The sequence below is a fragment of the Ciconia boyciana genome, chromosome 23 (assembly GCF_034638445.1).
Source record: "Ciconia boyciana chromosome 23, ASM3463844v1, whole genome shotgun sequence".
Classification (NCBI taxonomy): domain Eukaryota; kingdom Metazoa; phylum Chordata; class Aves; order Ciconiiformes; family Ciconiidae; genus Ciconia; species Ciconia boyciana.
The window spans coordinates 534,462-554,903 of record NC_132956.1 but is presented as its reverse complement, the minus strand read 5'-3'; the positions used below and the strand labels follow the sequence as shown (position 1 = coordinate 554,903).

The following is a 20,442-nucleotide window of genomic DNA, read 5'->3' as shown; positions in this document are numbered from 1 at the left end:
CGGTACTGCGCAGGCGCGGCGCGGCGGCCCCTGGGAGCCGTAGTTCGCGGCGGCGTGCCGGGAAGTGTAGTCCGCCGGCGGGCGCATGCGCGGCCCGCGGCTCGGCCGGCCGAGGCGGGCGGTGCGGGGAGCCGGTCACGTGCCCAGGCGGTAGCGGCGGGCGCGCGGAGCCGCTCCGGGTTGGGGCGGGGCGGCCGCGGGGGCGGGGGCGGGCGGGGCCGTGGCTTCCGGCGGCGGTCCTCGAGCAGGCCGGTCAGTACCACCGGGCGCGCAGGCCGAGAAATAAAACTTTATTTTTACGGCACTTCTCACGCGTCAGAAAATGCTTCGTCGATTCAACACACGGCCGCTGCGGTTCGGCGCGGCTTCCCGCGCAACAGCGTCGTGAAGCGCCAGAGCCAGCCGGCCGGTGCGCGGCGGGCCTGGCGCGGGGTCCGGCCGTGTGGCGACGCCGAGGCGCTCCGGCCTCGGGCTCGCTTAGGCCCGGGCTGCGTCGCTGACTGATGGCGGTGGCTCTGGCACAACACGGAGATATTTGCAACAACTATAAATTAGGTGAGGTCTTTTGCTGGTTTCCGCTGTTGAGAAAACGGGTGACTTCGGTGAAAAATAAGGCAGGCTCCTTCGGGGCTGTATTAGCCCTTGCTCCAGCAAAAGTGGCTTTGAAGCAGCTTGAGTTCTCTGTTCCAGTAGTGGTCAGTAGATTCCTCTCTCAACCAGATTTCCCCAAATCCCACTTTGTTTTTCTCTCTCTACAGGAAAACAATAGTATAAAGCAGTTTTCAACATCTTTATCTCTCCCCACTGAGAATATAAATAGCAGTGGAATCTGGTAAGGAATCTGTCTATAAATCTCATCGTCCGAGATACCCATCTGAAATTTTGTGCTAGAAAGTCACAAATCCTTAAAAACAGCATTGCTTTAAAAATACAATGATATTAACTTGCGGTAGTGGTGGTTTAGGTTTTTTTTCAGATAGCGAGGGCAGCTGGGTCAGCTATTTCTGCACTCTGTTAGACTAGTTTCTACATCAGCATCTTAGTCTTACTGACCAAAAATCTAGACAAATTATCTGATTCGCGCCGATGAAAAAAAAACTTAAAGAAAAATTATTTCTAAACTCTGAAATGCTAATTCTCTTGTAGCCCAAGCCCTGTAAACATCGAAGGAAGTGCGGGTCTGTGGTTCCGGTGCACCTACGCAGGTGAGTGAAGTTACACAGGTGCTGTGTCTGCACGATCAGAGCCTCGTTCTGCTTTGGTCCGCTCCGCTGGCCTTCCGTACCATTCAATAAGTCTTCGCCGGATCCTGTCACCAGTTTACACTGCTTTGTTTCAGAAAGCTCAGATCCATCCTTTTGAAGTGAATACATTCCAAAACATAACAAAAATGTATCCCTCCTTAGGATGAAATATCTATTCCCGTTCTTAGTTTCCATCCTGGTGTAAATTAACGGACAGTGTTTAGCTGCTGGTACTTCTATATTCTTCTTTACTTTAAAACTTTACTTGATGAAGAATGTGCAAGTAGTGCCTGAGCTGCAAAAATCATGCAAGAGCTTTTGATGTATTTATTTTGATGGAAACCTTACTGGGATGAGCACTCAAGGCATATCAGAAGGACTTCACAAATCTGTAACGCCAAATCTATAAAACATACCTAAATATTCCATGCTGGTGGTGGATTTCTTGGTCCTTTAGGTTTTGAAAATCGATTTGCAAAGCCTAGGAAGAGATTTTTTTTTTAATGCAACAAATTCTGTATGTTACAGGTGTTGGCTATGTAATTCCTTAGGATAATATGGTATTTGAAAATACTTGTAATTTCAGTTCTTCCCCAAACTAAGATAACGGTAGACTTAAAGCAACATCCTGTAGTTGTAAGTCAACTGGTCCAAAACCAGTCTATCGATGTGCCTATCAGACAAATACTGTCATTATAGCATGAATATCAAGATAACTAGATTTTATGCCTAATCTAATAAATGACTACTCCCTAGTAGGAGAATTTAAAATGGAAAACATGGCATTTGTCCCCTGCCCTGTTACACAACATACGGCAGCAGCCTAGTGGCAATGCTACAGCTTTGTCTTCCGCTGTCTCTGTTGCCACACAAAGGCTTTCAGATACAGGAAAGCCAAATACACGCTTCAGATTCTTCACACACCGAGAAACATTTGTCGGAGTAGGTTTCAGGGTTTGTGTTTTCCATCCTTACCTGTTCTTTAAACAGCTCGTGAATAAAGTTGTAAATGTGTAAAAAATAATAAGCGTTATTTGTAATGTTTGTAATTTGCTGGCATTCAGCCTGGTACCTGCATTGAGGCTTTCAAAAAAAGGTACTTCCTACATCAAAACACAAAGAGAAAAACATACCAAAGTTAAGGAGAGACCTCGAATGGTTTGACGGGGCAGATCCTGATGGTTTTGCCAGTGAAGATGGCCTACAGATGCCTAGAAATAAAAAAATTCGACTGAAGCAGTTAGTCACTGTGGTACTTCCCTGAAGAGCTCGACTGGGACACACCTACAGGAAAACACGTACTGCCACATGCACGGTAACGCTAGGCACGGGTGCCATTTCAGCACAAGGCAAAGTACTTTCCACACTAGCAGAGCTTGAATGCCGCACAGTTTTAACGACATTATTTGCTCGTAGTGGGGAGTGAGTGTACTACTGCAGCGCAATCCACTCAGAAATGTTTGCTCAGAAGTGCTTTAAACAGTTTTTAGCAGTCCTATTTTCAAGATAAGCATTTTAATTTTAGATCAAAGGGAACTTAATGACAAACTCCTTATTTATGCTCCAAATAGGCTGGGCAGAATCCAGGATGGGGCTCACATTCCCCACAGCACCCTTATCCCCTGTTTTTAGAGTGTTTGTCCCACAACACTGGCTTGAATGACCTGAAGAATTCGGTAATGTCTCCAGGGTAGCCAAAGGGCATTACAAGGGCACCACAGCATCCTTACGATACTCCTAAAACAACTATTGCTGTCCAGGTGAGATGGTACTCAGCCAGCCAGCGCAGCTCTCTACGTCCTGCTCCAAAGTAGGCAGACGTGCAGGGTGTTTCACATTTGACAAGTTCAGGTTCTTGAAATTCAGTCCCATGTATTTCTTTATATACTTGCGTAAAGCCATCAGGAAGATGCACGTTAGCCTGAAAGACTTACTGTTTCTCACATTTTTCAGTATTTTCAAGCTCTGTAGAAAAAAAAAAAAGGAAAAGAAGGCTTGTTGGAAAAAAATGTAGCAAGCAGTAGATCAGCTACTATGATAAAGGGAATTCACTGATAAATACACATGTATCACATCTTATAAAAAGGATCGTGCATAGCAACTGAGACTGAAATGCAGACTTCTGCCTTTCACTTTGTCTCTGGCTTTTTTGTAGCCAGCCCAAATGCCTCCCGTTTGTATTATTCTTGCCATTTTCCTCAAATGCTTTTCTGCTCAACCCTAACATCCTGAAGGACAATTGCTCATGAGGATAATTAACTAGGGCCACAACAAGAGGAGACTGGTGATGAGCAGAGTCTGTCCTACATGGGAATTCAAACTCCACTCGAGCAACTTTTTCCAAGAGGAACTGGAACTTCAGGTGGACGGAGTGCCAAGGCATAACCCGTTGTTTTTATAAATCATATAAAATCACATGGGTGTGGCTGTGTTACTCTGTTCCTGGTGCAGACAGTGGTTTTATTTGCAGTTCTACAACAGAATATTTTTATTAGTCTTGTTTCCTTGTGCTAAATACGAGTGGTCTCAAAGCAGGCAATTTTCACAAGGTTAGAGGTGAGAAAGTAGCAATAGCTGTAGCTAGAACAATCTCTTCTTCTCACCCCCTCCGTTTTCCATAGCCTTTGTTTTGTCTTGTTTCTTTTACCTTGCTTCTCTTGAAGTATTTTGTAGGGTCTTTTGATGACGTTTCAGAAGCATCGTTCTCCAAGCCCGGAGGACTCGTAGAATTTCTTGCAGCGGGCTGCAGACCTGGGAACATACATCAGAACACTTTCAGTGGTCATTCATGAATCCTCCTGCTTTTTCTAAGTGCTTTGTTGTTGCTTTTCATTTCCTCTAATGCAGCAGTTCTAGAAATTTCCAGCAGGTCCCCTAGCTGCGTCTACTTTCTTTATATCTGCTGAACTCTCCAGCAGTTGAGTCCTGAAGCACTACTGTTGGCAATGCTTTGAACAAGCGGGCCACGATCTCCTCAGCTATCTACAGGTTTAGGTGTAAGTATAAAATCTCAGTTACATGCTGAGAAAAGAACTCATCACTTACTTGCTACATCAGCAAGAACAAATGACTCCGGGGTTCTTTCAGGAAGTGGGGGAGGAGAGTTAGAGCGATCCCGGGTTGTCTCTAAGAGAGCAAAGATAAAAGAGTTGGTTACCTAGCTTTTATGTGTATATATATACATGTATATATATATTAAAAAGTTCACTGAGAGCTCCACAGCACTCTAATTGGCACATCTCAGTCGTCTCAAAGGAAACGCACAACATGCAGCAAAAGATGTGACAACCCTCAGCCTGAGGAGGCTGCAAGGGACATCGTCATGTACAGAGTGGGCAGGAGGGATTAGGAAATGTAAAACTACCAGTGCATTTGGTTGGAGAACTATCTAGTTCTCTTTAGAACTATTTAGTTGCAGAACTATTTAGCAACACAGAATTTCCGTTGGACTGAGCACAGGTCCTAAAGACATTTACTAAATATGGTAAAGCAGCTTCAGTAAAAAGCAGACCTTATTTCCAAAGATAGTTTATCCCAGCATTAACCTTATACCTGTTTGTGGGCTCCGAAGCTTCACACTCTGGAAACAAAAAAACAAGGAAGGTATTTGAAATTCCCGCAACCAAATGTCATTCTCTTGCACACAAGCAAGCCAGAGAAGACAAAGAAGTGATGTTACGTGCAAACACCCTCCCACACACACCTCCGTGCTCACGTAATGGAATATAGACTTACGCCTTATTGTTTCACTTTACAAAGCTATAATTCAACTATAGGCATCTCTTGATCATCCCAAATTTTGTTCAGCTCCTGCCTGTTCCACAGGGCGGTGTGAACCTCAGCAGACCACTAACTCCCTGTCTTTATTATCCTTCTCTAAAATAGAGACAGCCTTTTACTACCTTGTATGGGATTTAGGACCCCAAAAAATAACGTTTGGAGTAAAGAAGGCGTTGATATGGAGGAGCCTGACTGAGACCACATCTTCCTCCTAGTCCTGAGCCCAGAAATAATTTATGGAAAGTACACGGTGCCAAAACTAGGGTCTTTCATCACAGAAGGAAACACGATAAGGAAATTGGCATAGTGATGGTGCTGGAGAAGAGATAAAAAGCCACTTACTTACCTTACATGGTCTCAGTCTCACTGAGTCATTAATTACCTCTGAGTGAGACTCACCACTCCACTCCAAAGAGGTTCCGATATTTGTATTTCTGGCTGGAAGCTGAAAATCAGAAGTGGCCAGAGGAAATTGTCCTAGAAACAATTGAACACAAGAGAGGTGATTTCTCATCCCAGACAGCCAGAGCAAAGGCACTGCTGGATGCTACAGTACTACACAAGCATGGGAAGAGCCCCCAGAGTACTTCCCAGCCCCTGCTTTGTTAAATGCACTTACCAGATTCACTGGCCACAATAAAGGACTCGGGGGTTCGCTCGGGCAGGGGCGGAGGATTGTCGTCATCTGGCTGCGGCAGGGTGGCTAATCGGGGAGACACGGACAGATTACCTGCATGGCACGACACAGCAGGAGAACTGCAGACCTTTGCAGAGACTCTGGGAGCTGACTGCTCTTGCCCAGCCGTGCACCAGAGATGACGGTTAAGCGCCTCTAAACTGTAGTTAAAAATCCAAATAGTCCCCAGCACCAATTCACCTGCTGCTAGCCGTGTGGCCCCGAGGGCACGCTTCCAGCAGCGTCAGCAGCAGAATTCCCATTGCACAGGGGAAAATGATGAGCGTTCCCCAGCACACAGACAAGCTCACAGCTGGCGGTACCGTTGCTGCTTGGCTCGTGCCGCAACTCCCGTAGCTTTCCAAGAGTTTCTAGCATCTAGATAACGAGCACACTTTTGTGACACTGGATACTGAAGGGCCTGAGCAGGACAAAGCTGAGCAAGTGCCAAAGCTGCAGACAATGGGAAATGTCCAGCTGGGCCAGGACTGGCCAGGCCAAGAAATAATTCTGCCTTCTTCATATGGCAGGTGATGGTTTGAAGGCTACAGATCTGGGCAAAACACTAATGTTGAAGTCCTGGTTCTCAGTCTCAGTGGGATGTCAGTGTTCCCCTGCACGACACTCTGCAGAAAAGGGTGGTTTTTGACCTGGAAACTAGATCCTCAGAGAAAACCATTTCTGGGAGCTTTCTGAACGCTTCTTGGAGCACCCTGTTTTAAGAATTGGTCAGCACCAATCCCTGCCTTCCTGCGAGAGCCGTACCAAGGCGACATAGTAGTCAGGGCAGCTCTGTAATGCGAAACCCAAAATCATGCTCTTCTAAAGGTATTGTTTATTTTTATGGGAAAAATTTCAGGCAGGATGAAGCTAGTGTGAGGATGAAACCGGTTGCTCCCTCAGCTTCCATGGGAGTGCAGTCCCAGGGAGCAGCTAACAGCCCTGCCTGGACACCAAAAGACAACACCCGCCACTCCCTCCAGCCCACCGCAGTCCCGAGTGACCGAGCCCAGCTCGTCGCAGCGCTGCACCACTTACGCGGGGAGGAAATCCTCTCGTCGTTCAGCAGGGCAGCGTGGTGGGACACGAGCCTGGGCGGCGGGGAGCTGACCACGGCCGGCTGCAGCGGGGCACTCGCAGCGCAAGAAGGGAGAAGCGCGTCCTGCCCCTCCGCGAGGCACTCCGTAAACGCCGGGGACACGGGGTCATCTGGAGAGGGTGAAGAGAAGTAGGGGTCTTCTGCTGAGCAGAAGTAAGGGTAGGGACAGTGCCCGTGGTTCCTGTGGCTCGTGGGGCCGCCCGCATCTCGGCTCGAGTGGTTCAGCTCCACAGGGGAAAATCCGTCCTGCTTCTTCACCTGAAAGCTTGAGTAACAGGCGTTTGGCAACCGTGAACTCAAAACAGGCTTTGCACCCCCTCCATCCCATTCCCAGCCTTCTCCCCGCTGCGCCAGCACAAAAGGGGTCGACGCAGCCCGTGTCAGAGGTGCCCTGCCTCGAGGCTGGCTCCTGCCGGCTCCCTTCGGTTCCACGTTCAGAAGCAGCTGCTCAGGAGAGATGCTGCTGAGCTCCAAGCTGCGGTGTTTCTGGAGAGCGTCCCCATCGCCCCGCTTCTCAGCGGCAGCTGCCTTCCTGCAGTTGAAGAAGTTCAAAGTGCCAGAGGAGATGGCCTGTCTGATGGGAGGGACCCCACGTCCAGAGCTGTCGCGTACTTCCGTGGCAGACAGCGATGTCAGGGATGCTTTGCTTTGTGCCACCGGAGGAAGACATTGATGCACATCCTGTTCCTCTTGCTCTGAGCTGCAGTAAAGCACCGTGATGTGAAGTCAAAGCCATCTAGTACTCGGAAATCCCTGTTAGCCTGCTAACGAGGCCCCACAGCACTGCTCCTAAGAGCAGATCTGTCCCCCAGGAACGTGTTGCCCGGTTCAGCCTCAAGCAAGGAGCACAGGGAAGGACTGTGCACCCCGGTGCCCCATTTGAACACCATGAAATGGTGAACAGAGGAGGGCCCTTTACGCGGGTAAACTACGCCCTCAGTGCAGACCATACCAAAAAGCAAAGTTATTTACAGAAAGCAGACACCGCAAACCAAAACATGCCCACAGACGGATCCGGCCACCCTCTGAAGCTGCCCGTGTCAGGAAGCTAGGCTCCTCAGGCTTGCCGCAAGGCAGCAAGAGGCACTGGAGCGGCACGTGCAGGGAAAGATGGGAGCAGTCGTGGGGCACCCCGCAGCGTGCACCGCTCCGGGCCCAGAGCGGAGAGGAACCAGCGCTGGGGTGTCTCCACGTGCCCGAGCCTTTTTTGTACTGCCCCGTGATGTGTTTTCAGTGCGGATGTGAAACACCATGGAAGCACAACACAAAACAGACTCAAGGGCAGAAGAGGGGGACAGATAATGGCACACAGGGAAGAGGCTGAGACTCGGTCTCAGAGACACATCAGTGAGAAGAGCAGGAATTATGTTAGGAACAAACGTGAGAGTCAAAGTGGGACTCAAGGGAGGCTGCAGATCCTGCTGACAACTGAAATGTTCAAACCGAACTGTGTCACAAAGCACACACAAAAAATGCATCTTCCTGAAATGTGGCTGAAAGTACTAACCCAGAGGATACTTGTGCTATGGCCTTACCAGGTTAGTAATCTCAGAGAATAAATATCTTCCACTGGAGTCAGAAGTGGCTTGGCTACAGGATGCCTTGCTTTTACCTAGCGAAAGAAAACATTAGAAAACAAGAGAGTGAGGAGGAAGAATGCAAAGAACACAAACATGCAATTTCAGGAGTTGGAATTTGTGCCAACTACTTTTAATTATTGATGCAGTTTGGAAGTGACAAACACCAACTTGAAAATACCAGGTTGGAGCTGAAAACTGAGGGCAGAGCCTGCTGAACAGCAATTCCTGTCGGCACGTGTTTGAAATGAGAGTACACGAGCCGTACCACCATCCAGCTGTCCGAACACCTGCGAAACAGCCTGTGCAGACAGCTCTGCCTTCGGGACCCCACGCGGGCATTCAGCCTGCTTTCGTTTGCGACGCTCCAGCACAGACCATCCCCCATGCTCTGCAAAGCGCTTTCAGAGGGCAGCGAGGTTCAGGCGGGCGAGAGGTTTGGCCAGGAGCTACAAAACCACATCCGGACTTGAACTGTTTTCTGCATTTTGTGTCAACCTAGTCTTGCATCTCCTTTGCTTACAGACTGTCCACAACACATAGAAAGAGGGTCTTTCCAGCTCTTCTCTCACTCAGCTCTGGCTTGCAACATCCTGCAAATCCTATGGCAAAACTGAGGTGCGAGTCCCATTGCCGGGTCCCGTTCCCAATTCTTTAGACAAAAGCTTCTGACAAACTAAGCTACCTGTAACCTGTCAGCCTTTGCCTAAGAATGGCAATGCATTTACTTCCGCCAGATCGCAAACAGGTACGCAGGCAAGGTAAGGTTCACGCCAGCAGTCACAGAAGAACAGCAAGAACAAAGCAAAGCTTAACCATGGATGTTTTGGATGTTCCTGTTCATATGCAACTTCGTACCAAGACCACATTGTTTTTCCTCGGAGGTGTATCAGATTTGAAAGACTCTGACATGTTTTTTCACAAGATATTTTAGCCTACTCTCTCCCACAGACTGTAATGCTAATTACCTCACTAGAATACCACCATCTTGCAGACTAACACTTTTAGCCATGCTGCCTTGTGCACCCAAGCTTCCCAACCTAGACTGAAAGTCACTCTGTTGCTCGCAAGCACTCCATGAAGACAAGTTTCACTGGCATGTCCACATGGAAATCGGCCGCTACTGTAGAAAGTTGGTGCTTTTCTATTCGCTCATTACATTAAACAATTATAAAAGTATATAGAAAATTGTTTTGAGACCGAAGAAAATTAAGCTCTCGCTTGGAGCCAAATCCTGCAATAAGCATTGCACGTTCAGGGAAACAGCTGGATTCTCATGGGTTAACTTGAAAAGAGGCTCAGTTTGGACATAAAGGGTAGCAGAAAACACTGCGATTCATTCCAGGTCTGCAGAGGAGACCCCTGCAGTAGAAATCTAGGGTGGAGCTGGCATGCCCGAGGCTGCAAGAGGCAGTGTGTTTATCCTGGGACTTTTACCTGTGAAGCAGCAGAATCTTCCTGGGCATCGAGCGCTTTAATCTGCCTTTTGAAGAGCTCAATCACCGCATCGTAAACCAGCTCATACTGCTCCTGTGTTCCAGACAAATAGAACAGACGTGAGAGCCAGCACCTGCAGTACCTGTAGACGGTCACCTGTTACCCAAATCAAGCATCGGCCCCTGAGAGAAGCTGCCACTTTCTGGTCCGTCGGCAGGGTAAATTCTCAGTAGAAGCCACAACTTTCAAAGGGTTCAGACTGAAGCGTTTGGGGTTTTTTTGGGTGCACGAACAACGCTGTTCTGCATTGAGCTTCCTCTTCAGTCTATCTCAGCTGAGAAGAGTTCCCACTTTATTTCCTGGACAGTCCCTTGTTTCACAGCGTAAGCGCTCGATACATCGACTGCAAGCGCTAAGCTATTCCAGCTGTCTACAAGGAAATGGTCAGCTGCCAAATTCATTTCTGCAAAATCATTCTGTTCAGAAAAGGGGCCTTACAGAGCATCTACAGGCCGCAGTTCCAAGCAGCACAACTGCTCTGTGTTTACTCCGAACCCTCCTGGGGAAAAGCTGAGGTCCCAGTATGGAGAGTATACCAGTTGGCGCAATTTCCCGAACATACCTTGGTCTGCACTATGGAAGGCCTTTGCGTGCGCATTTCCTGGATCAGACTAAAAATACTGAAGTTCACTGGAACAATCTTGCAAGAAAGAGAAAAGAGGAAAAATTACAGACGGGTCTAATTCCAAGCAGCTTCCAAGTCGTGACACAGTTTAGTGCAGTGTCCGAAATTCAGGCCTGCTATTGCAAGAATTTTTAACAAAGGACCTGCTTAAAGTGCTATTTTTTATTACGAACCAGCTTGCCTCCTCCCTCCTGTCTTGCACTCCACAGAAAATACCCTTTTTATAACAGCATTGGTAAACAGCTGTGAATAGCATGAAGGACAAGACGGCGATTTCCCAGATCAATGAGTCCAGGGTTGCTGCGGTACAGAAAGCAGCCACTCTTCCAAGTCCCAGCAACCTGCCACAAGGCCAGGGATTACTTCACGTACATTTTTATTGAAGAGTCCGAGTAAAGCAAGGTGTTAGTTTGGAAACGCTGGATTTCTGACGCTTAAGTGCAGAGAGACAAATATAGACAGTAAAGTCATACTGAAGATCGAAGGCCAGCGCAGAGCCAGCTCCCTGATCCGACGGTCCTGCCAGAGGGAGCAGTGGGAGGGAGGATTCTGCCCGGTCGGTACAAGCATTGGGGGAATTCGCATTGGGATGGGGAGGGCAGCAATGGCAACGGACAGCGCATGGATGATGCAGAGCCTAAAGAGAGAGGAGCAGCACAAGCTGGGAAGGGGGTATCAGCGGTTTGGCCGCCGCTGTTCTCCAGTCAGGCTGCGGGGAATTCCCATTGATGGCTGTCATCTGAAATGCGTCTGCATGCAGTTAGAGAGGGGTGAAAGGGAGAGTAAGGGGAGAGAGAAGGCGAGGGAGAGACAGAGATGCAGCGGCGCTGCACGCAGGTGCCGTGCCAAGATGCAGACCGGGCTGACACTCACTCCGTCCTTCAGCAGCTTCTGGGTGTAGTCGATGGCACAGATGACTCCTGTCCTCCCACAGCCAGCACTGCAATGACAGTCACAGCAGGGTTGCTAGCAGAGGTCAGAGGATGGGCACGCTGTAATTTCTGACAAGGATATTTGAAAAAGATCCACAGCCTCCTGTGACCCTCCCGTCCCACACCGCGGAGGGTGCAGACCCACACGACGGCCCTGCTGCAGCTTCACCCACCCCACACAGGGCTCCACCTGCCCGCAGCTCTGCTGCAGGCTGAAGGCACATCTCGTGCTCCCGCGAGCAGTTCTCAGTCCTCCTGTGGCGACCAGCCCACGTGTGGACGTGGCCCAGTGTTGGTGGTCTCTTAACTACACGTGCTATTGCTGGCCTGCTGCTGCCTGTCCCCCTTTCTGCCACCCGGCCATGATAGCTGTCCTCAGGGGACGCTTTTGCCTTAGGACTTCCTACGAGAGGAGCTTGGCTGCAGGCTTGCGCCGGCTGCCACCGCCCCTGCGGCCGCTCGGGAAGCGAGAGCGTGGGGGCCGGGGGGCCAGCAGCCCTTCCCCGCCGGTGACCGGCTCACCCACCTGCAGTGGATGCAGATGGGGACGCTGTCGTCCGGCTGGTAGCGGCGAATCTCGCCAATGAGCTCCAGGATGGGGTCGATGGATGAGGGGACGTCGTGGTCTGGCCAGTTTTTATAGTGGAACTGGTGGACAGTGCGGATTTCCTGCAAGAGGAGAAGAGCGCTGGCAGGGTCCGGGGCCGGCCCGCGCCACCGAGGGGATGCCGCCGCAGCTCTCGCGGGCACAGACGGGGACGTCGGCACGGCAAGGGGAAGCCGGTGCGCTGCAGACATCTCCAGTTCCCATCTGCATTGGCAGGCAAAGGTTAGAGGTGCAGTTTGCAGCTGTTCTTGCTACAAAAGAAGCATTGCCGTTCTACGACATTCTTGATGTTACCTGTTGGCCTCACTTACCCAGGGTCCGATTTGCCACAACTGACAAACAGCTTCAGAAATTGAGGTTTGAGTTAAATTAATTTTTCACTTTCTTCGTACTGTCAAATCTAAAATAGCAGGCTGAGCAGTGTAAAATTTTCTGCACAAAGTGTGCCATATTTTAATACTTATATAATAAAGCTCGCCAAGATGCATTTCCTGCCTTGACCTTTCCTACTTACCTCATTCAGGGTCACCTTTAAAGTCCTAATCACATACTCATTTTTCTTCTCTTCAGCTTCCTGCAGAACAAGAAGTTAGAGTCACATTTTCTGCGGATGACGCGAGTTTCCAGCGCACGTGATGTGACGCGGTGCTCGCGGCAGCTGTACTCACACAGGCGATGGAGAAAGGACCGCACTGCAGGGGCGAGCCGCCCACCTCTGCCCAGTACCGCTCGCATTTCTTCTGTTGTGAGAAGCAGGACACGTTGGGTTATTCGCCACCGGCCCACCCACACCTCCTCCTGTCTCACTCTGCCCGACAAAACTTGTGCTGGGAGGAGGCCCGGCTCTTGCCACTGGCCAGCTCCAGCCTCCCCTTCCCTGAGCCGTCGTTGCTGGTTTTTCCCTTCAGAGAGGCTAGCTACACTACTGGAGGCGGTTTAAGAATCTGCAGCTGGAGACTCAGGAAACAGCTCGTATCAAACAGAAACTCGCTGTCACTGATGAGATTTAATAAAAATCTGCATCCCTCCGCCCTGCCCTGGCACTGTCACGGCAGAGGCCATCCCCGACACATTACTCACCTTTCCCATTTCAAACTCCATACAAGCCATGACCACGATCTGCAGAAAGAAGGTTCATTAGAAAAGTCTGAACACAAGTTTCTTATCCAGGCCGCAAAATCAAACTCATCGCTTGCGGGTACTTATCAGCAATGAGCAAGGTCTGCGGGCTGCCTTCCCCAGCATCCCAGACTGCTGGGCAAATCAAAGTCGGGACATCATCCACAGCCCGGCCACAAGGACCTTTCCCACTGCGAGCCCGAATGCAGAGACAGCCACGAGCAGTCTCCTGTCTCAGCGCGAGTGTGGAGGGGGCTCACGGGAAGGATGTGGGGCACACGCCACATCTGGAGCAAAACCCCGACACTCCCACTGTCTGCTTAGTCAGAAAGGACTTCTGGCTGGCCATACGGACAACTTTTCTTTTTTTAAAAAAAAAAAAAAAGAAAGGCATATAAATCTACACCTTACCAGGACTTCATACTCCCAAATCATCCTCCAAAAGTCAACGACAGTAGTGGGGAGAGGACCCTGTGTTGCAATGTATGCTCTTGGCCCATAGACACCCTAAAACGGCATTCAGGTCAGACATGGAGACATATTTGTATAGTTCACTAGCAGAAACAAAGTCATTCCTCTTTCTGAATCTTACTTCTATCCAATGAGCCCATTAAGGACTTAGAAGGGCTTTTATATAGTTAAAATTTAGGTGCCCAAATTAAATTAAGCAACCAGGTGTGCAAACCTCCCAAAGGAAGACCCAAGCCAGGGAGCTGGGCTTGAGGTGAGATCTGCTCCCAGAGAGCACCAGTTCTTGCAGTGCATTTGGGAGCCTGGGAGTGATGCTACAACAGCTGATCCAGCTCTCCAGCGTGCAGCTTGGCACATCTGCGGCTGTTGCCAAAGAACGAACTGTGATCCCCTTGTGAAGGTCTGTTCTTCTGCAGACGGGCTACACAGAGCCCTCAGTCACCGTGGTGGAGAATGAAGGAAACCTTCTATCTATCTATCTATCTATCAGAGAAGGGTCGTGAGCACAGGAGAGTCCCGAAACACATGGAGCTCCTGAGGGAGAACCAGCCCGCCTTGACCTGCCCTGTTGCTCACCGCTGCAGTGGGTCTGATCTGTGCTGCAGTGCAAGGCTTCCTGCCTCTGCACTGGTTTCAGGCAAGGCGATTCTGGCCACAGGCAACTTTGCACCACTGTCACCCACCAAAGGCAGTAACACCGATGAGGAAGTCGGGGCTGTGAGCCACAAATTGTTCCACCACCCCCCCCGACATGAGAACGTGTCCCTTTCCCCGTAGCCTGGTGCCTCTGTGCTGCAAGGGGCGTTTTTGAAGGAATCACTGATTGTACACGTCTTCTTTACATCGAATATCCTTGAGCACAGCCCAGCATCTATGCATAGTCCTTTCACTCACCACAGCTACAGGACCTGCTCCTCCTGGCACAACTCAACCACTACAGCTGCTACAACCACCTTTGCAGGGCAAAACAAGCAATACCTTGATGAAGTTGGCATTGATGTAATGAGAATCTGCGTCTGATGTGATCAGGGACAACTCCACTCTGCTGTGGTCAACTGCAGGCACAAAAGCAGAAGGAGCAGCAGTTACTGTTTGCCTTTCACGGGGGTTGAGCTCCTCAGACTGCAGCACCGGCGCTTTGGAGGAGCCCATACATCAGAGAGCTCATCCCAGAGCGGGTGAGTGGCTGTGCCAGCCCCTAATGCCTCCTCCTGCACCTACCGATAGCCCTGCCCAGAACTGCCATTGCCTGCGCAGGCAGCAGGAAGGCAAGCTCTCTCTCAGAGCGGTGCTGAGGGCTTAGGCGAGAGCTGCAGATGCTGCCAGTACCCCAGTGCAACGCCGATCTCCTGCCCTGACCATGGAGAAAGCCAAGCCTAGAATCACCCTGCATGCCATCTTACAGGCTCAAATGAGGTCTGTGGGTTTAGATTATTTTTTTCAAGCTAGAATGGATGAAAGGGACAGTCTGCTCTGGTCCTAGGACAGACTCTTCTTTGGAGACTACTGCACCAAGCCAGGACAAGCCGCAGCAGTTTTTAACTGTAGTCATGGAGACATCTTTGCCCAAAGCCGTTCTCTGCAAGGCCTTGGAAAACAAGTGGTTGCAATGCTACCTAGAAAGCTTGCAAGGACAATCATTAGAGGCTGTGTTTCTGTCTGTAGAAAATACATGCCAAAGTCTTCCAGACCATGCACTGCAACAGCCGAAGATAAAGCCTTAAATCTGAGCAGCAGAATTCAAGGCCAACTGACAGCCAGTGACATGCTCACATGCAAGCAACTGTGCAGGTAAGTACCGGAGGAAGAGAACAGACGAAGTAGCAAAACAAAGTCTGAATAGGAACATTTGCCATTTCCAACCTACAGGGTAAGATGTCCTTGTATCTGTTCTTCTTGATGTTCTCTGGTTGCTCAGATGCTGCTGTAGGGTAGATTTTATCCGATCTGTACTTTGTTGACTGCCTTTTCAGCTTCTGTGATAAAAGAATGGAACAAATTACAGCAGATGTGCTACATACAACACACTACTAGAGAGTGCATGTGAAGGTCTCTAGGGGTCAGGTTCACTACCACAAAGCAAGGTCTGCACCATTAATTCTTTCCTGGGTGGCTTTTCTCAAGGTACTCAGAGCAAGAATAGAGACAGAAGCCACCTGAGAGCCCCAGCACAGGCTTCTGGAGAACGGAAAGTGTGTGCTGAGGCAGTGCCCACACGAGGCTTGGGCACATAGGCTTCTGAAGTGAAATGATGCATTTATACAGCACATAAAGCATCGCCCAAGTGAGACGCAGGGGAATCATTCTCAGTATAAACGGCACCCAGATAAGAGGAGTAACAACGTTAAACCACCTTTAACAAATGATATCAGAAAAGCTAGATAAATCAGGTGATTTGTCTCACTTTGGTAAAGATGCTCCCATCTGTGGCTGCAGACAGCTATGCTCGGGCCACTAAAGGAGCACAGCAATTGGAGCAAAGTAGCAACATGCACTGATGAAAGAGAAAGGAGTCCTAGGATAGACCCTTAGGGGTATGAATCTCTCATCTCTTTCATTTCCAGGATTAAGCTGCAGCACTCCTGGAGAGTTCAAGCATCTTTTTCCTGCCAGAGCACAGAATTTTATTTCACTGACATCAGCTGTGAAGTGACACACAGTGTTCGTTACCATCAACTTCGAAAGCACCATTCCTGCTGTATTTTTTCTTTCATAATGTTTTGTCTACCTAACCACTTTTCTTGCCACCAAGGGGTGCTTTTGGTTTAAAACAAAAGGCCATTTCTCTAATCAGCGTCTCTCCAGTTTGACATTCCGAAGGGCAAGGCTCCCTTTCCCACCACCCTGGAGCCATACCTTCACAGCCCTTCTCCTGGACATCACTGCTGGGCTCCAGAGAATCGGGCTGACACAGGAGAACCCTCAGCATCGTGTGCTTTATGAAAGCAAGGTGTGCAGGGGCGAAAAGCAAAGGGAAGGCACCACGGGCACCCCTGAGCTGCGAAGTGAGAGGGTTTCTCGTGCCTCGTGCACGCCTCACGGTGACCCCTCGGAGCTGCTAAGAGGAAGCGGGAACGGTGGCTCAGCCGCTCACGGCGCGGGGAAAAACAGCCCGCCGGTGCCGGGGTCACCGAGCCAAAATAGCGCCGTGGTCAGAGGGGCTAGAGCTGAGGAGGCGGCAGACCCTCCTGCTGGAACCGGCAAAGCCCCCGGCGTGCGCCAGGGCTCGGGGCACAACAGCACATGAGCAGGAACCGCGGGAGTCCTGAGGGGTTCAGGGCCCTGATTTTTGGGTGCTCACCATAAATCGCTTTGAGAGTCAGCTCACCAGTGACCTTCCCGCGGGAGCTCATAAGCGTCTGCCTTTCAGCTCTCCCACAAGCTCTCATCCAGTTTTGAGAACCCCGTCCCCTGTCCCTCCTCGCTGCAGACCTGACGTATTAGCAGCTGCGGGAGAGCTGCAAAACTCCCCTTGACTCCAGCCTGCTCTAGACGAGCACCCGCTAGGACACGACACCCGTCAGGGCCTCTTGCATTAAGCTGCAGAGCGATGATACTTGCCAAAAGGCCACATCAGGAGCTGGAGGGCTTTGTAGCTCGTACATATTTGACCAAGCCAAGCAGCCCCTTAGCAATTCCACAGATAAAAGGTATATACAGCAACGTGTATCTCATCTCCGCAGTATTTCTGTGCACAGATATTCAGATTCAGATCCATGTCAGAGTTGCTGTTTTTGAACATTAAACTGCAATTTTTAAACCCTAAATTCTGCTGCTCTCCAGCCACAGGAGTCACATCTCACTGACCTGGATGGGTCAGGAAGAAGGTACAGGAGGCCCAGGACAGCCCACGTGTCCAGTCTCTATTAATCAAGAACATGGGGGCAGGCACAGTGTGATAGAAATTGTGGGAACAGGATGGTTTTTGTAGACTACACATCCCTGTAACCTCCTGAGCTCTTCTGGTGTTGGTCGCATCCTCCCCCTGCCTCCTTCCAGTGCAACCCCAGCCTCCAGGGTCAGCTTCCATGGAAGGGGCTTCACTTAATACTGAAGCCAGTCTTCTCATAGCTGAGACTCTGAATCACCTTACTTTTCTGTCCCTGCGTAAACTGACATAAAACTGCTTGGGAAACGGCTACATATGAGAAAGCAAGCGAGAGCAGTAAGGATCAAACCCTTGCTGTGAGACTGCACAAACAGAAAAAGGGGACTCAGACAAAAAACCCTGTAATTTACAGTAACAGCACCACAATCGGCATGTACAAATGCTTGTTCACACAAAGAGAGACATTAGGATGGAGAAATAGCATCAAACTTTTCTACCAAGTTTGGAAATGCAAGCCATCACAATTGCCTGTTAAGGCTTCTGCACTTGCAAAAGTGGCCAACAACTCAGGCCATCCTGGGAAGATTTCTTCCCAGCACAGAAGAGGAAACACAGCCCTGACCACTTCTACCTGCTGTTTGGCCAGAAAATTAACTGTACGTTTGGCTGCGAGAACTAGCACATGCACCGAGGCTCTGCAGCCCCGCTGCCTCGCACGGCTCCGTACAACCCCAGCAGGGCAGCAAGAGGAGGAAATTGAGCAGCCTGCGACAGCACTTTGTTCCATGGAACAACAGACTGTCACTGCAGGCTCAGATTAATCACTTCCCCCCAACCCAGACACCTGGAAACCAAGCACTAAGCTCTTCCCAAGCGTTTGAAGTGCCAGCCTTCACTGGTATGAGAAAGCAGGGCTGGATCTTGTGGGGACTCCTAAGTAACCCCTGCACCTTCCCCAGAGACCACTGCCTGATGCAACCCCTATCCGGAGGGGTAGCTCAGGGCCAGTGGTTATTCTGGTGTTTGAGACATCTCAGATCTTACAGATGTCCCAGTTTTACCCTTCCCTATGTCTGCTAAAGCTGGGCAATGCCTTTGCTTCTCAGAGCAGCCCAGACAGCCTGCCAGAACAGCCTTCCTCTGGCTGATAGATCGGCAGCCGCCAGCAGCCATCAGCTTTAACTCTGAGACAGTACATGGCCATCTAAGACTCACCCCTGCCACCCAAACAAATAAAAAGATGTCGGAGAGCTCACAGATCGGGGCACTGCGCAGACCTCAACCGGCTAGACACTGCAGAATGCTGGGGAAGGCGAGAGCCATCAGCGTTTTTTGCTAGTTTTGCCTTTAGGGAACAAAGCAAATGCATTTGCTTTGCTGGAGATAGAGCACACGCGCGCATTGCGAACGGATGCACGAGCCCTTCCACGTAACCCAGCGCAGGGCTGGAGAAGTGGCCCCGCCAGCTGCTCAGATCGCCGTCTCCTCACGCGCTGGCCAAGGTGCCCAGTGCCGATGAGAGGTGGAACAGTCTCGGGTCCACAGGGCATTTATCTGAACACCCGCTCTCTGCTCTGCAGGTGGTACAGGGGCAGGGTGGGGGGTGTCTATTGAAATGAAAAAAGGAAAAGCTATGTCGAGTAGCAGCCGGCGATCCCCGGCAGGAACACGTGTATCACAGATATAACAGACTGCGAGGGGGAGAAGGGGCAGTGGCTCCATATTCCTCGCTATCCCCCCAGTTGTGTTACCAGGCGAAGTGAAACTGCGTCTTGACAAGTGCATTCGCAAAGTAGAAAACAGGAAGCACTCGGGTAATTATTTAAAAAGCAAACAGTTTTACTTTGAATGCAAACTATTAAATTACTTGTCTGTCTTTACGTTCCCTTTACCCCAGTTAACTCCTGCGTCTCTTTCTGCTGTGAAATCATAGAAAATCTTATTGTCACATGCAACTCACATCCCCGTTTGAAGAGAAGGGACTGAGCGGTTCTCCTTTAAAATCAACTGAAACACAGAGGCGTGCCTTAAGCAAACTTACCAAAAACTCGTCTACAAACTCTTCTCGATTGAGCTTCTTGCCTTGGGCCCTTTCCAGGTTTTGCAGCAGAATCTCCCTTTGGTCCATGTTGCCGGAGACGGAGCGCGACTGGCCTGCTGAACCTGGGAACGGACATGTCAAGTGCGTGCCGCAGTGGAAAACAGCAGCCCGGAGAGCACTCGCGGCAGGCTGTGGTTTACTGACTTCATCACAAGTCTTAAAGGAAATTAGTACGTAACAGATATCGTGGTCAAATAAAACAAAACACAACCCGGGCCCTAGCGCCTCCTTTTAAAACCACATGCACTTCGCGCGCCCCGCACGAGGGTTGGCAGCGCTGAGCGGGGCAGGAGCAGAGCTGCTCCCGGTCCCTCGGCCATGGCGTGCTCCAGCGTGCCCAGCCGTTTCCGCGTCCACGGTGCCACGAAGATGGTCAGATGTTGGAGACCAGAGCCAAGCACCCCGACATCTGACTTCTTTAAGCACCGTGTCCAGCCGTCACCAGCAGCAGGGCCCTGCCGGGCCACGCTCCAGAGCGGCGAGCGCGGCGGGCGGCAGCTGAGCATGCGTGCCCGCGGGCGGCTGCGCTTCGCTGCCGGGCGGCCGGGGGGAAGGCTTCAGAGTCGAATATGCCGTGGCTAGAAGAGGCCCTGAAACACCATGCAAAATCCACGGTTACCCTTCAGACTTACAACTTTCCCTGTTTTCCGCATTAACTACAAAATATTTTGAAAGAACATTTCAGGCAGATGCTGAGCACCTGAACCTGGCTTGCACGTGTTACTCCCCTGAACTGCACGACCACTTCTGAACAGAGAAAACCTATCAACATGCTTCAGGTCAACTCTTCCAGCCACAATTCCCCACGTCTGGTAGCCTGGGCTAGAAGAGAGGGTCAAATGTGACTCCAGTACACTATAGAAATCCAATTAATTATGTCAGCCT

At 50.3% G+C, this 20,442-nt stretch overlaps 1 protein-coding gene across 1 annotated transcript; it reads right to left on the bottom strand.

Moving 5' to 3' along the window:
* Nucleotides 1-1,660: 1,660 nt before the first annotated feature.
* On the bottom strand, nucleotides 1,661-19,584 carry PTPN22 (protein tyrosine phosphatase non-receptor type 22). The gene is made up of 21 exons (XM_072844643.1): nucleotides 19,498-19,584; nucleotides 15,495-15,603; nucleotides 14,606-14,682; nucleotides 13,568-13,663; nucleotides 13,118-13,156; nucleotides 12,706-12,777; nucleotides 12,552-12,611; nucleotides 11,957-12,099; nucleotides 11,372-11,438; nucleotides 10,436-10,513; nucleotides 9,814-9,906; nucleotides 8,335-8,411; nucleotides 6,739-7,499; nucleotides 5,644-5,727; nucleotides 5,371-5,501; nucleotides 4,797-4,824; nucleotides 4,290-4,370; nucleotides 3,892-3,995; nucleotides 3,179-3,209; nucleotides 2,378-2,455; nucleotides 1,661-1,725 (listed from the first exon to the last, which is right to left on the bottom strand). The coding sequence occupies exons 1-21, from the start codon at nucleotides 19,582-19,584 to the stop codon at nucleotides 1,661-1,663; spliced, it is 2,361 nt and encodes a 786-aa protein (XP_072700744.1).
* Nucleotides 19,585-20,442: the final 858 nt, after the last annotated feature.

Excerpts from the sequence above, each read along its gene's own strand:
- PTPN22 (XM_072844643.1), bottom strand. The coding sequence starts at position 19,584 with ATGGACCAAAGGGAGATTCTGCTGCAAAACCTGGAAAGGGCCCAAGGC. Across the intron at positions 12,778-13,117 it reads TGGAGTTTGAAATGGGAAAG|AAGAAATGCGAGCGGTACTG; the intron begins GTGAGTAATGTG and ends TTCTCACAACAG. Across the intron at positions 11,439-11,956 it reads CCCATCTGCATCCACTGCAG|TGCTGGCTGTGGGAGGACAG; the intron begins GTGGGTGAGCCG and ends CTGTCATTGCAG.